At 48.3% G+C, this 15,954-nt stretch overlaps 1 protein-coding gene across 1 annotated transcript in view; it reads left to right on the forward strand.

Moving 5' to 3' along the window:
- The first annotated feature begins 73 nt into the window (after positions 1-73).
- The window catches only part of LOC124606002, a 141,849-nt gene continuing 125,968 nt past the window's right edge, over positions 74-15,954 (forward strand). The window contains exons 1-2 of the mRNA XM_047137964.1: positions 74-386; positions 666-761. Coding sequence (XP_046993920.1) covers positions 169-386; positions 666-761 — 314 coding nt within the window. The 5' untranslated portion in view covers positions 74-168. The remainder of the gene's footprint in view (positions 387-665; positions 762-15,954) is intronic.

A 15,954-nucleotide genomic window follows, 5' to 3' on the forward strand; every position in this document is an offset into this window, starting at 1 on the left:
TTCGTATTTCCCGCACTTTCCCATGTTAATAGAATCGTCTGCTACTTGTCGTTCATTCGCCATGTTGGGGGTCGATATGGGCAGAGGGCTGGGCATAAAGAGGATAGTATATTACGACCAAGAGAATCAAAAGTTTTTGTGATAATTTGGAGGCATTAGGATGTTGTGATGCCCAAAAAAAGTTCTAGAAACAGTAAAATTATACGTAAAAGCTCTTGGAGGACGAAATTGCTCCAACCTACCTCGGATGAAAAGAAAATTGTGAGTAACATATACATTGGTGCGGGTAATGCTCGGAGATGGATTATTTTGAAGAAGAAATTAGACTACCAGAGTGATGTTGACTTTGTCGCCTATTTACTAGATCTCGCCGAACCTCTTTCTGGGTAAGGTATATTCAGTATCCTGCAGCGCGAATCTTCTGCATGCATCTCGGATAAATTGCTGTAGCGACGTATCTCCTGTCATAGTAATGATGATTTGGGGGTGTGGTTACGAGCTAGAGGCTGGATACTGCATAAAACTTTTCATCTATCGCTTTCCCGCCATGTTACAAATGACCGATTTATAGTTTTGTTCGATGATGACATGCGTCAGTGAATACTCAGTTTGATCCTCGTACTGCAAAGAAATTACATGACATCGTAATTGCTGATTACTTGCAGGGGAGAAAATACACACCCCACAGGGAACGATCAAGATAAAAAAGAGGACAGCGATTCGTTGGCAGCCTGTGATGTACAAGAAGATACGGATGACAGGTAAATTGAGGAACAGATATACGATAACGTTTCAGCGATGTATTAAGAGCATGTTTACGTATTGTAAGATTACTCATGCTTACTCGGTCGTATTTACAACATTATATCTTCGCAGAGAGACCAATGGGCTTGCGCTTTATGTCCACAGTTTAGAGTTGACGCCTGTTTAGTCATCGGCAAGTATCTTCCGTCCGAACTAATGAGAAAAACGCATCTTGATAATGAAAATCCCCTTCTTCTTTTGTCCTGTACCGCACTCTCGTAAATGTGCTTTTCGCAGCTTGACGAACAAAAATAAAATCACTTGCAACAATTTGACAATGAAGAGGGGGAACAGAATAAAACCGCTTATGAGCTCGTATTTGTAAGGTCTGTGTTTAATCTGAGTAGTCAGTCGCTTTTCATCTTCAGATGCAAAAAAAAAGCTGCAGGAACAGAAAGATCAAGAACTCGTGTAATTATGATCTATGTAATGGGTCCCATTTTTTTTTCCCCAGTTACGATCATATCTCCCATAACTATCTTAATAATGTATTTTCTCTGATAATACATTTTTTTCAGTCTCTTCATCCTCTACAGAATTACTTGGCATGTAAACTTAGATAACTGTGGCTGGCGTTGGCTTCATGTCTGACTTGGCTGTGATAGTGCATTCATTATGTTTTTCATAGTAGCTTTGTTTCATAGTATCTTAGGCCTACCACAGTTCTATTTTCTCATTCATTATTAGGGCTGTTTTCTTATCCCTACCTGATTTTTGTATTGATAACCTGTTACTGATCTGGCCAAAAGGACTGTTCTTCCAGCCAATACACTTCATTTATTCCCACTATATCTAATAATTTCACCTTATCCATTTCCCTTCTCAAATTATGTAATCTACCTACCTGATTAATGGATCTAACATTCTGCATTGTGACCCACAGGATGCCAGAATGCACATCCTTGTGAGTGGTCTCTGCCTAGAGACCCGAATGGGGGATTATTATACTTCTGGAATATTTTACCCAAGGGGATGCTATCATTGTTAAGCCTTACAGTAGAACTGCATGCTCTCATTGAAAGAAGGCTGTCATTTCCCCTTACTCTCATGCATCTGCATTACTATCATGACTAGGCCATGTTGAATAATGTCACAAGGCCAGACCAGTTAATCAACCAGACTGTTGTTGCCTCTGCAACTACTGAAAAGGTTACTGCCCCTCTTCGGGAACCATGGGTTAGTCTGGCCTCTCCACATATACTCCTCAGTTGTGGTTGCACCTATGGTCTCACTATCTGTGTTGACAAGGAGCACAAGTCACCCCACCTCGGCAAGGTCCATGGTTCACTAACAAGTTGTTTTTCTATTATCTCACTTGGAGCTCTGATAGAATAATAAGGACCAAACCCTTCTCCATAAGTGTTTTGTCCAGAAATAAATTTAACATTAATACTGAAAAAACACCTTAATAGATGACTATTTTTTGCAGAAAATTACTTTTCCTAAATTTGCTTTCCCTATGCACTGTATTTTTTGCATTGTTCGACAGTTACTTATTTGGGAACATTCTGACAAACTTTTCATAAATTTAACATGCAAGTGTGACACCAGCTCTCATAGCCCTTGTCAAATAATATCCTTCAAATTTATTCATATTGCACTTGATTATCCACCTGTTGATCCACTGTTTAGATAGTAGTATTTAAAAAAAATACATATTCCTGTGTTGAGGAAGTTCTACAGTATTGACATTTTCAGTCTGTCAGACTTCTTTGTCTTTAGCATGACCCAGTCAGTTGCAAGTCTCCAGACTTCTTTTTTGGTACTTTCATTATTTCCCATAATTGTTCAAAATGCCCTCACGCCAATTCCAAGTTCATTTGCAATACCACACAACTTTGACTTTGTCTGTCTTTAGAATCCTTAACTTCCAGATGTATTCCTTTTGAAGATTTGCCTTATAACCAACTCACACCTGTTGCATTTCAAGAAGGCTCTTAGCTCCAACCAAATATTTTGTTTCAGGCACTAATTCTATTTTTAATTATAGTAAAGTGATAATTTGTAGAATTAAACTAATCTGTCATGATCATCCTAATATCATTGGGTAATTGACTTGTTATTGGGCTCGTGGATCTCTGTTGGCTTTGCAATTCCTTCTCATAAAAGTTCCATCTGAACTGATAACTCTTTCTGTTCTTGTGATTGAAGAAAAATTTTCTCCTATCAGTGTTCCTCTTCTGTTAAGTCACTCTTTCCTTGTATGGGAACCCATGGTACCACCTTAACAAAGCCAAGAATACTTCATATTTCCTGTTCCATCATGAATTAGGACAAAATGCTACTCACCACATAGAGGAGGCATTAAACAGAAGATGGACGAACTTCATTCATCTATGTGCAGGTCCTAAGTCTTATTATCCCATCCTAGATTTTCCATTGTTTAATGTTTCTTCTTCTAATATACCCACTCAGTAACACTTAACTGCACTGCTCTGTGATACTACTCATATTTTTGTTTTTTTTTTTCGTACCCTAAAAAATGCATGGCAGGTTTGTTGACAAGAAGCTCCCCTACCTGCTCTAATAATTGGCTGGAGCCTACCATTCCCTTCTTAAACATCAGTTAGATCCTTGTGTGGTAACTGCACTCCAAATAATAGTTGATTGTGGTCAAGTGTCTTGTTGTTCAGTGTCAGGTAAATTCTCCAGTTGTACAGTGGATCTGAAACTATCTCTGCTAATGTGGTTTCTCTGTGCATCACGAGTATGGCACACTGTGTAGTAATGGCAAGCAACTCGTGGACAATTTAACTTGTTCTTCATATTCCCATGAAAGTGTTTTTGTTCTCAGGTACAATGCTTTAAACTACACTGCTGGCCACCGTAAATGCAACACCCTGAAGGAAGCATCCGAACCAAGTGAAATTTACACCATGGGTTTGCAGCGATGAGATATGCAACTGATTAGAATTTCAGTGCAGACGCACATCACGCGCGCCTGTGGCACCACTCATAGCGCCATTTAAGGCTTGGTGATTTCGACGAGTGTACGTTCGGCACGTGTGTTTACCTTGTGGTTGTTTCACAAGACGATCAGTTATGCCTCGTAGACAACAGCGAACATCGTTCGATCAAGTATCCGAGTTCGACAGAGGAAGGATAGTGGCTTACCGAGATTGTGGATTATCATACAGAGAAATCGCTAGTCCTGTTGGACGAAACCAAACAACTGTAATGCGGATATGTGACCGTTGGATGCAGGAGGGTACGATGGACCGACGTGGTCGATCGCATTCACCTCGGTGAACCACTGCACGTGCTGATAGGCAAATTGTGCGCATGGCAGTGACGGATCGCTCAGTGACATCCCGAACCATAGCACAGCACATTGCGTCTGTAACGCATCATCCAGTGTCTGCGCGTACCATTCGACGCCGTTTACAGCAGAGTGGTCTGTCCGCAAGACGTCCATTGCTTCGTCTACCATTGACGCAGAACCACAGACGTCTCCGTCGCCAATGGTGTGATGACAGACGGATGTGGACGGCAGAATGAAATGACGTTGTCTTTACTGACGAGGCACGCTTCTGTCTGCAGCACCACGATGGTCGGATTCGAGTGTGGAGACACCGTGGAGAGAGGATGCTGGACAGCTGCATTATGTACCGCCACACTGGTCTTGCACCGGGTATTATGGTATGGGGGCGGTATTGGATATTACTCTCGCACACCTCTAGTACGCATTGCCGGTACTTTAAATAGCCGGCGCTACATATCCAAGGTGCTGGAGCCAGTTGTCCTTCCTTACCTTCAGGGCTCGGTCACAGCCATATTTCTCCCCCTTGCGGATACGAGGTAAGAATAGGCCCGAGGTATTCCTGCCTGTCGTAAGAGGCGACTAAAAGGAGTTTCAACCGTTTCGGCCTTCCATGTGATGGTCCCCCTTGGGGTTTGACCTCCATTTTTCAAAATTCTACAGAAGTACGAGCCTTTTGGGGAAGGACGCCTTACGTGGTGTACCACTGGTCCTCAGTGCACTAAGACCTTGGCACTCAGCGTTGTACCGGCGTTGTAACCATACCCATTATTCCTCAAATTGGGCCTCAACGCCTGATGGGTTGTACAAGTTACGCCCATAGTGCGTCCCCATCTGCACCTACGATCATGATGGACTTTCCATGGCACCAGAAATCCAGCACGGTAGCCGGCCCGTTGTGGTGGGGTCGTCATGTACCCTCTAGGTTGTAGCTCCTTGACAACACAGGGATCGTACTGCCGATATCTGAGCTGCACCCTCCCCACGTCGGCCAAGGAGTAGATGCCCGTCTCCTTGGGGCATCAGGACTCCCGGCAATGGTCATCTTGCCAGGTGGCCCTTGCTGAGGCTGCGTGGCACCCGTGGGAAGAGCCCCTGGTCGGAGTGGGTGGTATCGGGGCGGACGTTTCGCAGATGAAACGTCAACGCGTATCAGGTCGCTCTGCGGCCGAGTCTTTCAAAAGGAAAGGTACTGTTTCTAGTTCTGGTTCTTCTGCCCTTTCCCCCTTAGCCACTCCCTGGGAGGAGGGACAGGCCCGCCGGCTTGGGGCGAAGTACTTCCCTCGCTATCTGGTCTGTTCTCGAACCGATGGGGGGACGCTCGCCACCTCAAAGCCCATGTTCTTTGTTCAGCACATTGAGGACATCATCGGGGAAATCGAGGCTCTTAGTAAAATGTGTTCGGGGTCCGTTCTTATAAAGACCACCTCCGCCACACAGTCAGCAGCGCTCCAGGCGTGCGACCGCCTAGGGGACATCCCAGTGTCCATTGTCCCGCATCTGGCACTAAATAGGACGCAGGGGGTTATTTTTCATCAGGACCTCCTGCTGCAATCTGATGAGGAGCTCAGGGCCAACCTGGAGCGCCAAGGTGTGCATTTCGTCCGGCGAGTCCAGCGCGGCCCCAAAGACCGTCGCATCGACACCGGGGCCTTTATCCTCGCCTTCGAGGGGGACGTTCTCGCGGAGAAGGTAAAGGTGATGTGCTACCGGTGCGACGTGCGACCTTACGTCCCGCCTCCTATGCGCGGTTTTCGGTGTTTGCGCTTTGGGCACATGTCATCACGGTGTGAGGCTGAGCCCCTTTGTGGTGATTGTGGACGTCCTCTTCGTGAGGAACATACATGCACCCCACCACCTCGGTGTGTTAGTTGTCCTGGTATCCACTTGCCTAGATCCTCAGACTGCCCCACATATCAGGAGGAGAAGATGATACAAGAACTCAAAACTTTGGATCAGCTCTCTTATTCTGAGGCCAGGAAGAAGTATGACTGCCTCCATCCCGTGCCGTTGACCACTTCGTTTGCCTCAGTTGTGTCCACTCCTTCCGCGGTATCCTCACCCCTATCCTGTCCCCCCTCCGCCTCCTCCCCCCTATCCGGGGTCTCTGCCTCCGCCTCCCAAATCCCTCCCTTCCAAATCCTCCTCCCCCATGGCCCCCGCCCCCTCTGCCCCGGGGGCCACCCTTCCTCCTCCTGCTCCCCCCCCCCCTAGCGATCCGCTTCTCAGGCGTCCATCGGGGAAACGTTTGGGGCCCCAGCTTCCGAGGTCAGGCGTTCCAAGACGGACCCCACGCGTGAGGACCTTCTTCGGGTCCAGCCCACCATCCCTGTGCCTCCTCGGACTTCCGAGAAGGCCTCCAAGAAGAAGTCTCTATCCCCCTCTCTACCCTGGCGCGTTTTGTCTGACGCTCCATCCGTGAATCGCTGCTCCCGGCCGTCCTCAGTTTCGCCGGGACGCTCTGCTGCCAGGCGCTCAGCTGGCCTCTCGTTGGCAAATGATGCTGCCCCTCCTACACAACCAGGGACAGTGGCCGCAGCTGGCGACGACTTGATGGAACAGGATCCGCCTCCCGGCGGTTGTAGCGTTGTTCCCTCGAAACATGGCCATCCGCGGCCGTCGAGGTGACCAGCTCTTCCCCCGTCTCGTTCCCCCTCTTTTTTGGCTAGCGATGGCCTTGTTACATTGGAACATAAGAGGTATTCGATCTACTCGGGAGGAATTACAACTGCTCCTCCGTCTGCACTGTCCGCTCGTCCTTGGTCTCCAGGAAACCAAGTTGCGCCCGACTGACCCTATTGCCTTTACCCACTATACCTCGGAGCGGTATGACCTAACCCCTGTGGACGGTATCCCAGCTCATGGTGGGGTCATGTTGCTCGTTCGGGACGATGTCTATTACCATCCCATCCCATTGACCACCCCACTCCAAGCAATAACTGTCCGTATTACTCTTTCTGCTTTTACTTTTTCAGTTTGTACCATCTCCACTCCATCGTCATCTGCTGTTACTCGGGCTGACATGATGCACCTGATCGTTCAGCTTCCCCCGCCGTTTTTATTGTTTGGCGACTTCTATGCCCATCATCCCCTTTGGGGCTCTCCTGCATCCTGTCAAAGAGGCTCACTCTTGGCAGATGTCTTCAACCATCTCAATCTTGAATGAGATTTTCACTCTGCAGCGGAGTGTGCGCTGATATGAAACTTCCTGGCAGATTAAAACTGTGTGCCCGACCGAGACTCGAACTCGGGACCTTTGCCTTTCGCGGGCAAGTGCTCTACCAACTGAGCTACCGAAGCACGACTCACGCCCGGTACTCACAGCTTTACTTCTGCCAGTACCTCGTCTCCTACCTTCCAAACTTTACAGAAGCTCTCCTGCGAACCTTGCAGAACTAGCACTCCTGAAAGAAAGGATATTGCGGAGACATGGCTTAGCCACAGCCTGGGGGATGTTTCCAGAATGAGATTTTCACTCTGCAGCGGAGTGTGCGCTGATATGAAACTTCCTGGCAGATTAAAACTGTGTGCCCGACCGAGACTCGAACTCGGGACCTTTGCCTTTCGCGGGCAAGTGCTCTACCAACTGAGCTACCGAAGCACGACTCACGCCCGGTACTCACAGCTTTACTTCTGCCAGTACCTCGTCTCCTACCTTCCAAACTTTACAGAAGCTCTCCTGCGAACCTTGCAGAACTAGCACTCCTGAAAGAAAGGATATTGCGGAGACATGGCTTAGCCACAGCCTGGGGGATGTTTCCAGAATGAGATTTTCACTCTGCAGCGGAGTGTGCGCTGATATGAAACTTCCTGGCAGATTAAAACTGTGTGCCCGACCGAGACTCGAACTCGGGACCTTTGCCTTTCGCGGGCAAGTGCTCTACCAACTGAGCTACCGAAGCACGACTCACGCCCGGTACTCACAGCTTTACTTCTGCCAGTACCTCGTCTCCTACCTTCCAAACTTTACAGAAGCTCTCCTGCGAACCTTGCAGAACTAGCACTCCTGAAAGAAAGGATATTGCGGAGACATGGCTTAGCCACAGCCTGGGGGATGTTTCCAGAATGAGATTTTCACTCTGCAGCGGAGTGTGCGCTGATATGAAACTTCCTGGCAGATTAAAACTGTGTGCCCGACCGAGACTCGAACTCGGGACCTTTGCCTTTCGCGGGCAAGTGCTCTACCAACTGAGCTACCGAAGCACGACTCACGCCCGGTACTCACAGCTTTACTTCTGCCAGTACCTCGTCTCCTACCTTCCAAACTTTACAGAAGCTCTCCTGCGAACCTTGCAGAACTAGCACTCCTGAAAGAAAGGATATTGCAGAGACATGGCTTAGCCACAGCCTGGGGGATGTTTCCAGAATGAGATTTTCACTCTGCAGCGGAGTGTGCGCTGATATGAAACTTCCTGGCAGATTAAAACTGTGTGCCCGACCGAGACTCGAACTCGGGACCTTTGCCTTTCGCGGGCAAGTGCTCTACCAACTGAGCTACCGAAGCACGACTCACGCCCGGTACTCACAGCTTTACTTCTGCCAGTACCTCGTCTCCTACCTTCCAAACTTTACAGAAGCTCTCCTGCGAACCTTGCAGAACTAGCACTCCTGAAAGAAAGGATATTGCGGAGACATGGCTTAGCCACAGCCTGGGGGATGTTTCCAGAATGAGATTTTCACTCTGCAGCGGAGTGTGCGCTGATATGAAACTTCCTGGCAGATTAAAACTGTGTGCCCGACCGAGACTCGAACTCGGGACCGAGTTCGAGTCTCGGTCGGGCACACAGTTTTAATCTGCCAGGAAGTTTCATATCAGCGCACACTCCGCTGCAGAGTGAAAATCTCATTCTGGAAACATCCCCCAGGCTGTGGCTAAGCCATGTCTCCGCAATATCCTTTCTTTCAGGAGTGCTAGTTCTGCAAGGTTCGCAGGAGAGCTTCTGTAAAGTTTGGAAGGTAGGAGACGAGGTACTGGCAGAAGTAAAGCTGTGAGTACCGGGCGTGAGTCGTGCTTCGGTAGCTCAGTTGGTAGAGCACTTGCCCGCGAAAGGCAAAGGTCCCGAGTTCGAGTCTCGGTCGGGCACACAGTTTTAATCTGCCAGGAAGTTTCATATCAGCGCACACTCCGCTGCAGAGTGAAAATCTCATTCTGGAAACATCCCCCAGGCTGTGGCTAAGCCATGTCTCCGCAATATCCTTTCTTTCAGGAGTGCTAGTTCTGCAAGGTTCGCAGGAGAGCTTCTGTAAAGTTTGGAAGGTAGGAGACGAGGTACTGGCAGAAGTAAAGCTGTGAGTACCGGGCGTGAGTCGTGCTTCGGTAGCTCAGTTGGTAGAGCACTTGCCCGCGAAAGGCAAAGGTCCCGAGTTCGAGTCTCGGTCGGGCACACAGTTTTAATCTGCCAGGAAGTTTCATATCAGCGCACACTCCGCTGCAGAGTGAAAATCTCATTCTGGAAACATCCCCCAGGCTGTGGCTAAGCCATGTCTCCGCAATATCCTTTCTTTCAGGAGTGCTAGTTCTGCAAGGTTCGCAGGAGAGCTTCTGTAAAGTTTGGAAGGTAGGAGACGAGGTACTGGCAGAAGTAAAGCTGTGAGTACCGGGCGTGAGTCGTGCTTCGGTAGCTCAGTTGGTAGAGCACTTGCCCGCGAAAGGCAAAGGTCCCGAGTTCGAGTCTCGGTCGGGCACACAGTTTTAATCTGCCAGGAAGTTTCATATCAGCGCACACTCCGCTGCAGAGTGAAAATCTCATTCTGGAAACATCCCCCAGGCTGTGGCTAAGCCATGTCTCCGCAATATCCTTTCTTTCAGGAGTGCTAGTTCTGCAAGGTTCGCAGGAGAGCTTCTGTAAAGTTTGGAAGGTAGGAGACGAGGTACTGGCAGAAGTAAAGCTGTGAGTACCGGGCGTGAGTCGTGCTTCGGTAGCTCAGTTGGTAGAGCACTTGCCCGCGAAAGGCAAAGGTCCCGAGTTCGAGTCTCGGTCGGGCACACAGTTTTAATCTGCCAGGAAGTTTCATCTCAATCTTGTCTGCCTCAATACTGGCGCCCCGACTTTCCTCTCGGACTCTATTCATACCTACTCCCACTTGGACCTCTCGATCTGTTCTACCACTCTTGCCCATCGGTTCAAGTGGTATGTCCTTTCTGACACCTATTTGAGTGACCACTTCCCCTATGTCGATCGTCTCCTACACCACACCCCATCCCCACGTCCTTCGAGCTGGAACATACCGAAAGCTGACTGGGGAGTTTACTCCTCCCTGGCGACCTTTCCGGACCACAATTTTCTCAGTTGTGACAGTCAGGTCGAATACCTCACGGCTGTTATCATCAATGCTGCCGAACGTTCCATTCCTCGTACTACCTCTTCTTCACGTCGCGTTTCCGTCCCCTGGTGGAACGAGGCTTGTAGAGGCGCTATTCGTGCTCGACGACGTGCTTTACGCACCTTTCGCCGCCATCCTACGTTGGCGAATTGTATTGGATACAAACTACTCCGACCGCAATGCCGTAGAGTCATCAAAGACAACAAAAAAACTTGTTGGGCCTTTTCACCAGCTCCTTTAACAGTTTTACTCCCTCTTCTGTTGTATGGGGTGGCCTGCGCCGGCTGTCGGGCATTAAGGCCCACTCCTCGGTACCTGGCCTGACCTCAGGTAATGAGGTCCTCGTTGATCCTGTGGCTGTCTCCAACGCCTTCGGCCGGTTTTTCGCGGAAGTTTCAAGCTCCGCCCATTACCAACCCTGCCTTCCTTCCCAGGAAAGAGGCAGAAGAGGCTCGGCGACCTTCCTTCCACTCGCTGAATCTGGAAACTTATAATGCCCCCTTTACTATGCGGGAATTTGAACGTGCGCTTGCACTGTCCCGGTCCCCTGCTCCGGGGCCAGATGCCATTCACGTTCAGATGCTGGCACACCTTTTTCCGGCGGGCAAAAGCTTCCTTCTTCGTACCTACAATCGCGTCTGGACCGAAGGTCAGGTCCCCATGTGTTGGCGTGACGCCGTCGTTGTTCCTATACCCAAACCCGGGAAGGATAGACACCTTCCTTCTAGTTACCGCCCCATTTCTCTTACAAGCTGTGTCTGTAAGGTGATGGAGCGCATGGTTCATGCTCGGTTAGTTTGGATTCTTGAATCTCAACGGCTACTTACCAATGTCCAATGCGGCTTTCGTCGCTGCCATTCCGCTGTTGACCACCTTGTGACCTTGTCAACATTCATCATGAACAACTTTTTGCGAAGGCGCCAAACAGTAGCCGTGTTCTTCGATTTGGAGAAGGCTTATGATACCTGTTGGAGAGGAGGTATCCTCCGCACTATTCACAGGTGGGGGCCTACACGGTCGCCTGCCCCTTTTTATTGATTCCTTTTTAACGGATCGAAAGTTTAGGGTACGTGTGGGTTCCGTATTGTCCGACGTCTTCCTCCAGGAGAACGGAGTGCCTCAGAGCTCCGTCTTGAGCGTAGCCCTTTTTGCCATTGCGATCAATCCAATTATGGATTGCATTCCACCTAATGTCTCAGGCTCTCTCTTTGTCAATGACTTCGCGATCTACTGCAGTGCCCAGAGAACATGCCTCCTGGAGCGCTGCCTTCAGCATTGTCTAGACAGCCTATACTCATGGAGCGTGGCAAATGGCTTCCGGTTCTCTGAAGAGAAGATGGTTTGTATCAACTTTTGGCGATATAAAGCGTTCCTTCCGCCATCCTTTCATCTCGGTCTCATTGTTCTCCCATTCGTGGAAACAACTAAGTTTCTAGGGCTCACGTTGGACAGGAAACTGTGTTGGTCTCCGCATGTCTCTTATTTGGCGGCCCGTTGTACACGTTCCCTTAATGTCCTCAGAGTTCTTAGTGGTTCATCTTGGGGAGCGGATCGCACTGTCCTGCTTCGCTTGTATCGGTCCATAGTCCGATCGAAGCTGGATTATGGGAGCTTCGTCTACTCGGCCATCCCTCTTATGCCGTCTCAACTCCATCCACCATCGGGGGTTATGTCTTGCGACTGGAGCCTTCTACACTAGTCCTGTCGAGAGTCTTTATGCTGAAGCTGCCGAATTTCCATTGACCTACCGGTGCGACGTACTGCTGTGTCGGTATGCCTGCCGGCTGTTGTCTGTGCCCGACCACCCCTCTTACCAGTCCTTCTTCGCCGATTCTCTCGACCATCAGTATGGGTTGTATGTGTCTGCCCTGCTGCCCCCCAGAGTCCGCTTCCGTCGCCTGCTTCGACAATTGGATTTTGCCCTCCCTACCACCTTCAGAGAGGGTGAGAGCCCGACACCACCTTGGCTCCAGGCTCCGGTTCATATTTATCTCGACCTCAGCTCACTCCCGAAGGAGGGTACTCTGGCTGCAGTGTATTGCTCACGGTTTGTCGAACTTCGTGCTCGACTTGCCGGTCACACCTTTATTTACACCGATGGCTCCAAAACTGACGATGGTGTCGGCTGTGCCTTTGTCGTCGGGGCCGCCACCTTTAAATACCGGCTCCTCGACCAATGTTCGAGCTTTACGGCCGAGCTTTTTGCTCTCCATCAGGCCGTTCAGTATGCCCGCCGCCACCGCCATTCATCGTATGTACTCTGCTCTGACTCACTCAGTGCTCTTCAGAGCCTTGGAGCTCCCTATCCAGTCCATCCCTTGATTCAACGGATACAGCAGTCCCTCCATTCTTTCGCTGATAATGGGTCTCCTGTCAGCTTTCTGTGGGTTCCCGGACATGTAGGAGTGCCTGGGAATGAGGCTGCGGATGCTGCAGCCAAGGCTGCAGTCCTCCTGCCTCGGCCAGCCTCCCATTGTGTCCCGTCATCTGACGTTCGTGGGAATGTTTGTAAGAGGCTTGTGTGGTTGTGGTGGGATGCTTGGTCATCCCTCCAAGGAAACAAGCTCCGGGCAGTAAAACCACTCCCAACTGCTTGGACAACCTCCTCCCGACCATCTCAGCGAGAGGAGGTCCTTCTGACCAGGTTGCGGATTGGGCATTGCCGGTTTAGCCACCGCTACTTGCTCTCCGGTGACCCAGCCCCGCAGTGCCCTTGTGGTCAGCCATTAACAGTACGCCATGTTTTATTGTCGTGTCCCCGCTTTAGTCAATCTCGTGTTGTCCTGTCCCTGCCATCTACTTTACCGGATATTTTAGCTGATGACGCTCGAGCAGCTGCTCGTGTTCTGTGTTTTATAACTTTGACTGGCTTGTCCAAAGACATCTAACCTTTTTACTTATTTTATCTGCATCTTTGTCAGGTCTTTCTGGTGTCCCCCCCTCCCCTTGTTTTACTAGATTCCATGTGCTCTAACAACAGTGACTGGGCGCTGATGACCTCAGTAGTTGAGCGCCCTTAAACCCCACCAAAAAAAAAAAAAAAAAACAAAACACCCCACACATCCATATTTCAACAGGATAATGCGCGACCACACGTGGCACGCATTGTCCAAAGGTTCTTCGTCAATAACCAGATTGAAGTGCTTCCCTGGCTGGCTCGCTCTCCGGATCTTTCACCGATAGAAAACATGTGGTCCATGGTTGCTCAATGAGTGACCCAGATTACATCCCCAGCTGCCACACCAGATGATCTTTGGCAACGTGTGGAAGCTGCTTGGGCTGCTGTACCCCAGGAACACATCCAACGTCTCTTTGACTCAATGCCGAGACGTGTGGCAGCGGTGATCTCCAACAATGGTGGCTACTCTGGCTACTGATTCTGGCAGGAACCACATGTCACAGACGTCTGTAAACATAATCATTTGATACTTGGTCAACATGTTATCTACAAAATAAATTTTGTTGTGCTACCTCTTGTCTTTCTTGGTGTTGCATTTACGGTGGCCAGCAGTGTACTTTTGTTATGGGAGCAGATTGGGTAGGGCAACTCCCACTGCATGCTGTGTATAAGAGACTGTCAACTCTACCACTTTCCCAGCTGCCTCAGTCATCCCTCTTTTACTCTGTTTTAATTCCTTTTAGTTGAGGTTAGGCCTTTTTATGTTGCACCTAATTTTTAAAGATATGACTCTGATGATTAGTGGGCGCATTTCCAGTCTTCAAAGCTTTGTCTACAACTCATCAGCAGTGGGACTTATCCTGTTGAATGCAGAAACCTGTGGGACACTTGCCTGGTCCCACCACCTACTGATCTGATTTGTTACGTTATTTTTATTATTGTTGGAGTAACTGATGCCCATTACATTTTTAGCCTTCTTGCTTTTGTTATTGGCTAGAAGAAAGTTTTTACTCTGCATCTATCTTCACCTTTGACAAAGTTGACGAGGGATAAATTCAGTCTCTCATCTGCTCTGTCCTACATACTGGCCTGACCCACAAACTTTTACTTATGTGGATTATTTCTCAGTTGTGGCATGGATCTTGTCTTCAGTGTTTCAGTTTTTACAAGTCCTATTTACTCTCATAGGTTCAAATTTCTCATGGATGCCAGTAACTCTAGATGAACACTCTCTTGACTGATGACCTCACTGTTTGGTCCTCAATCCGCAGCCAACCAGCACCCCTACGCGATTCATATGTCTTATAGCAAATGTTTATAATTAAACTAACAGTGTTCAGAGTGCTGCAGTGCAGGCTGTATACATTGCAGTACACTGAAACATTATAGGTATGTTTATTTATTAATTGATGTGCAAGTGGAGCATTTTCACTTTCTGCTATAAAGTGAAAATCAGAATGTGAAATGTTTTCTGTTTTGACATAATGCACAAAACTGCCACATATAGGGCTCTACTCTGCCACATGTTGTGCAGGAACATACACTGTTCTCAGCTTAGGTGACTGTGTGTTGCAGTTTCAGATGTACAGTGACATCTGCATGTTAGAAGCACCTCCTTGTGCAACATGTGATTCCAGCTTTTCAAAAACACAATGTATCCACACCACTATTTTCATGCAAAATGGTGTGACGCCATCTGTTACTTGCCAGATGAAAAATGTGCTTTACGGAATTGTCGGTAATGTCTGCATCAAGATTGTGCAGTCCTCCCAGATCCCTCGACTTGAATTCACGTGACTTTTGGTTGTGAGAATGACTGAACGACTGTGTCTATCGTGAATGTATCTGGACGCTTCCTGATCTGAAGGATAGTGTACAACACATGACACTGATTTATTTTACTTTTTTTTCCATCACAGTCCATGAAATACAGAAGCGTCCGATCCAGCTCATCTGCTTTGACCCATGACGTCACAAATATGGCTGAAACGACCATAAACCATGATTCCAATATGGCGCATTATGAGGACGAAAATACATCGAGAAACAAACACACACACTTTCCACAAAAAGTCTAATGACACTAACGGGACAAGTGCGGGAAATGGGGTGTTTTTCAGTTTGGGCAAACTAAATATAAACAGATTTAGACACCAACCCCCTTACAAAACGACGAAAAAAACTGACATCACAAAATTCTCCAAATACCGCTGAACACAATATCATCTGGAATCGGACACTTCCCTTGACCTATATAGCTCAACAGCAGCTCCCGATCCCATAAATTAGGGTCAAAACTTCCCTTGGCCTGTATAGCTCAAAAAACATCTCCCTTGACCTATATAGCTCAACAGCAGCTCCCGATCCCATAAATTAGGGTCAAACACTTCCCTTCGCCTGTATAGCTCAGAAACATCTCCCGATACCAATATCAACATACACAGCCACACATTGGGATCGAACACTTCCCTTTACCTGCGCACTGTTAATTTTATTCGTCATATCCATTCCTGAACAAAAACAACCACAGATTAATTTTACTAAGATTACCACACGATGTACAGCGAACAACACTAAATTAACCTTCACACAAAATCATTAACTCACTGAAACGAATTCCACTACAAAACAGACCCGACACTCGAACAATTCTGGATAATGAGCAAAA

The sequence above is a fragment of the Schistocerca americana genome, chromosome 3, assembly GCF_021461395.2.
Source record: "Schistocerca americana isolate TAMUIC-IGC-003095 chromosome 3, iqSchAmer2.1, whole genome shotgun sequence".
Classification (NCBI taxonomy): Eukaryota; Metazoa; Arthropoda; class Insecta; order Orthoptera; family Acrididae; genus Schistocerca; species Schistocerca americana.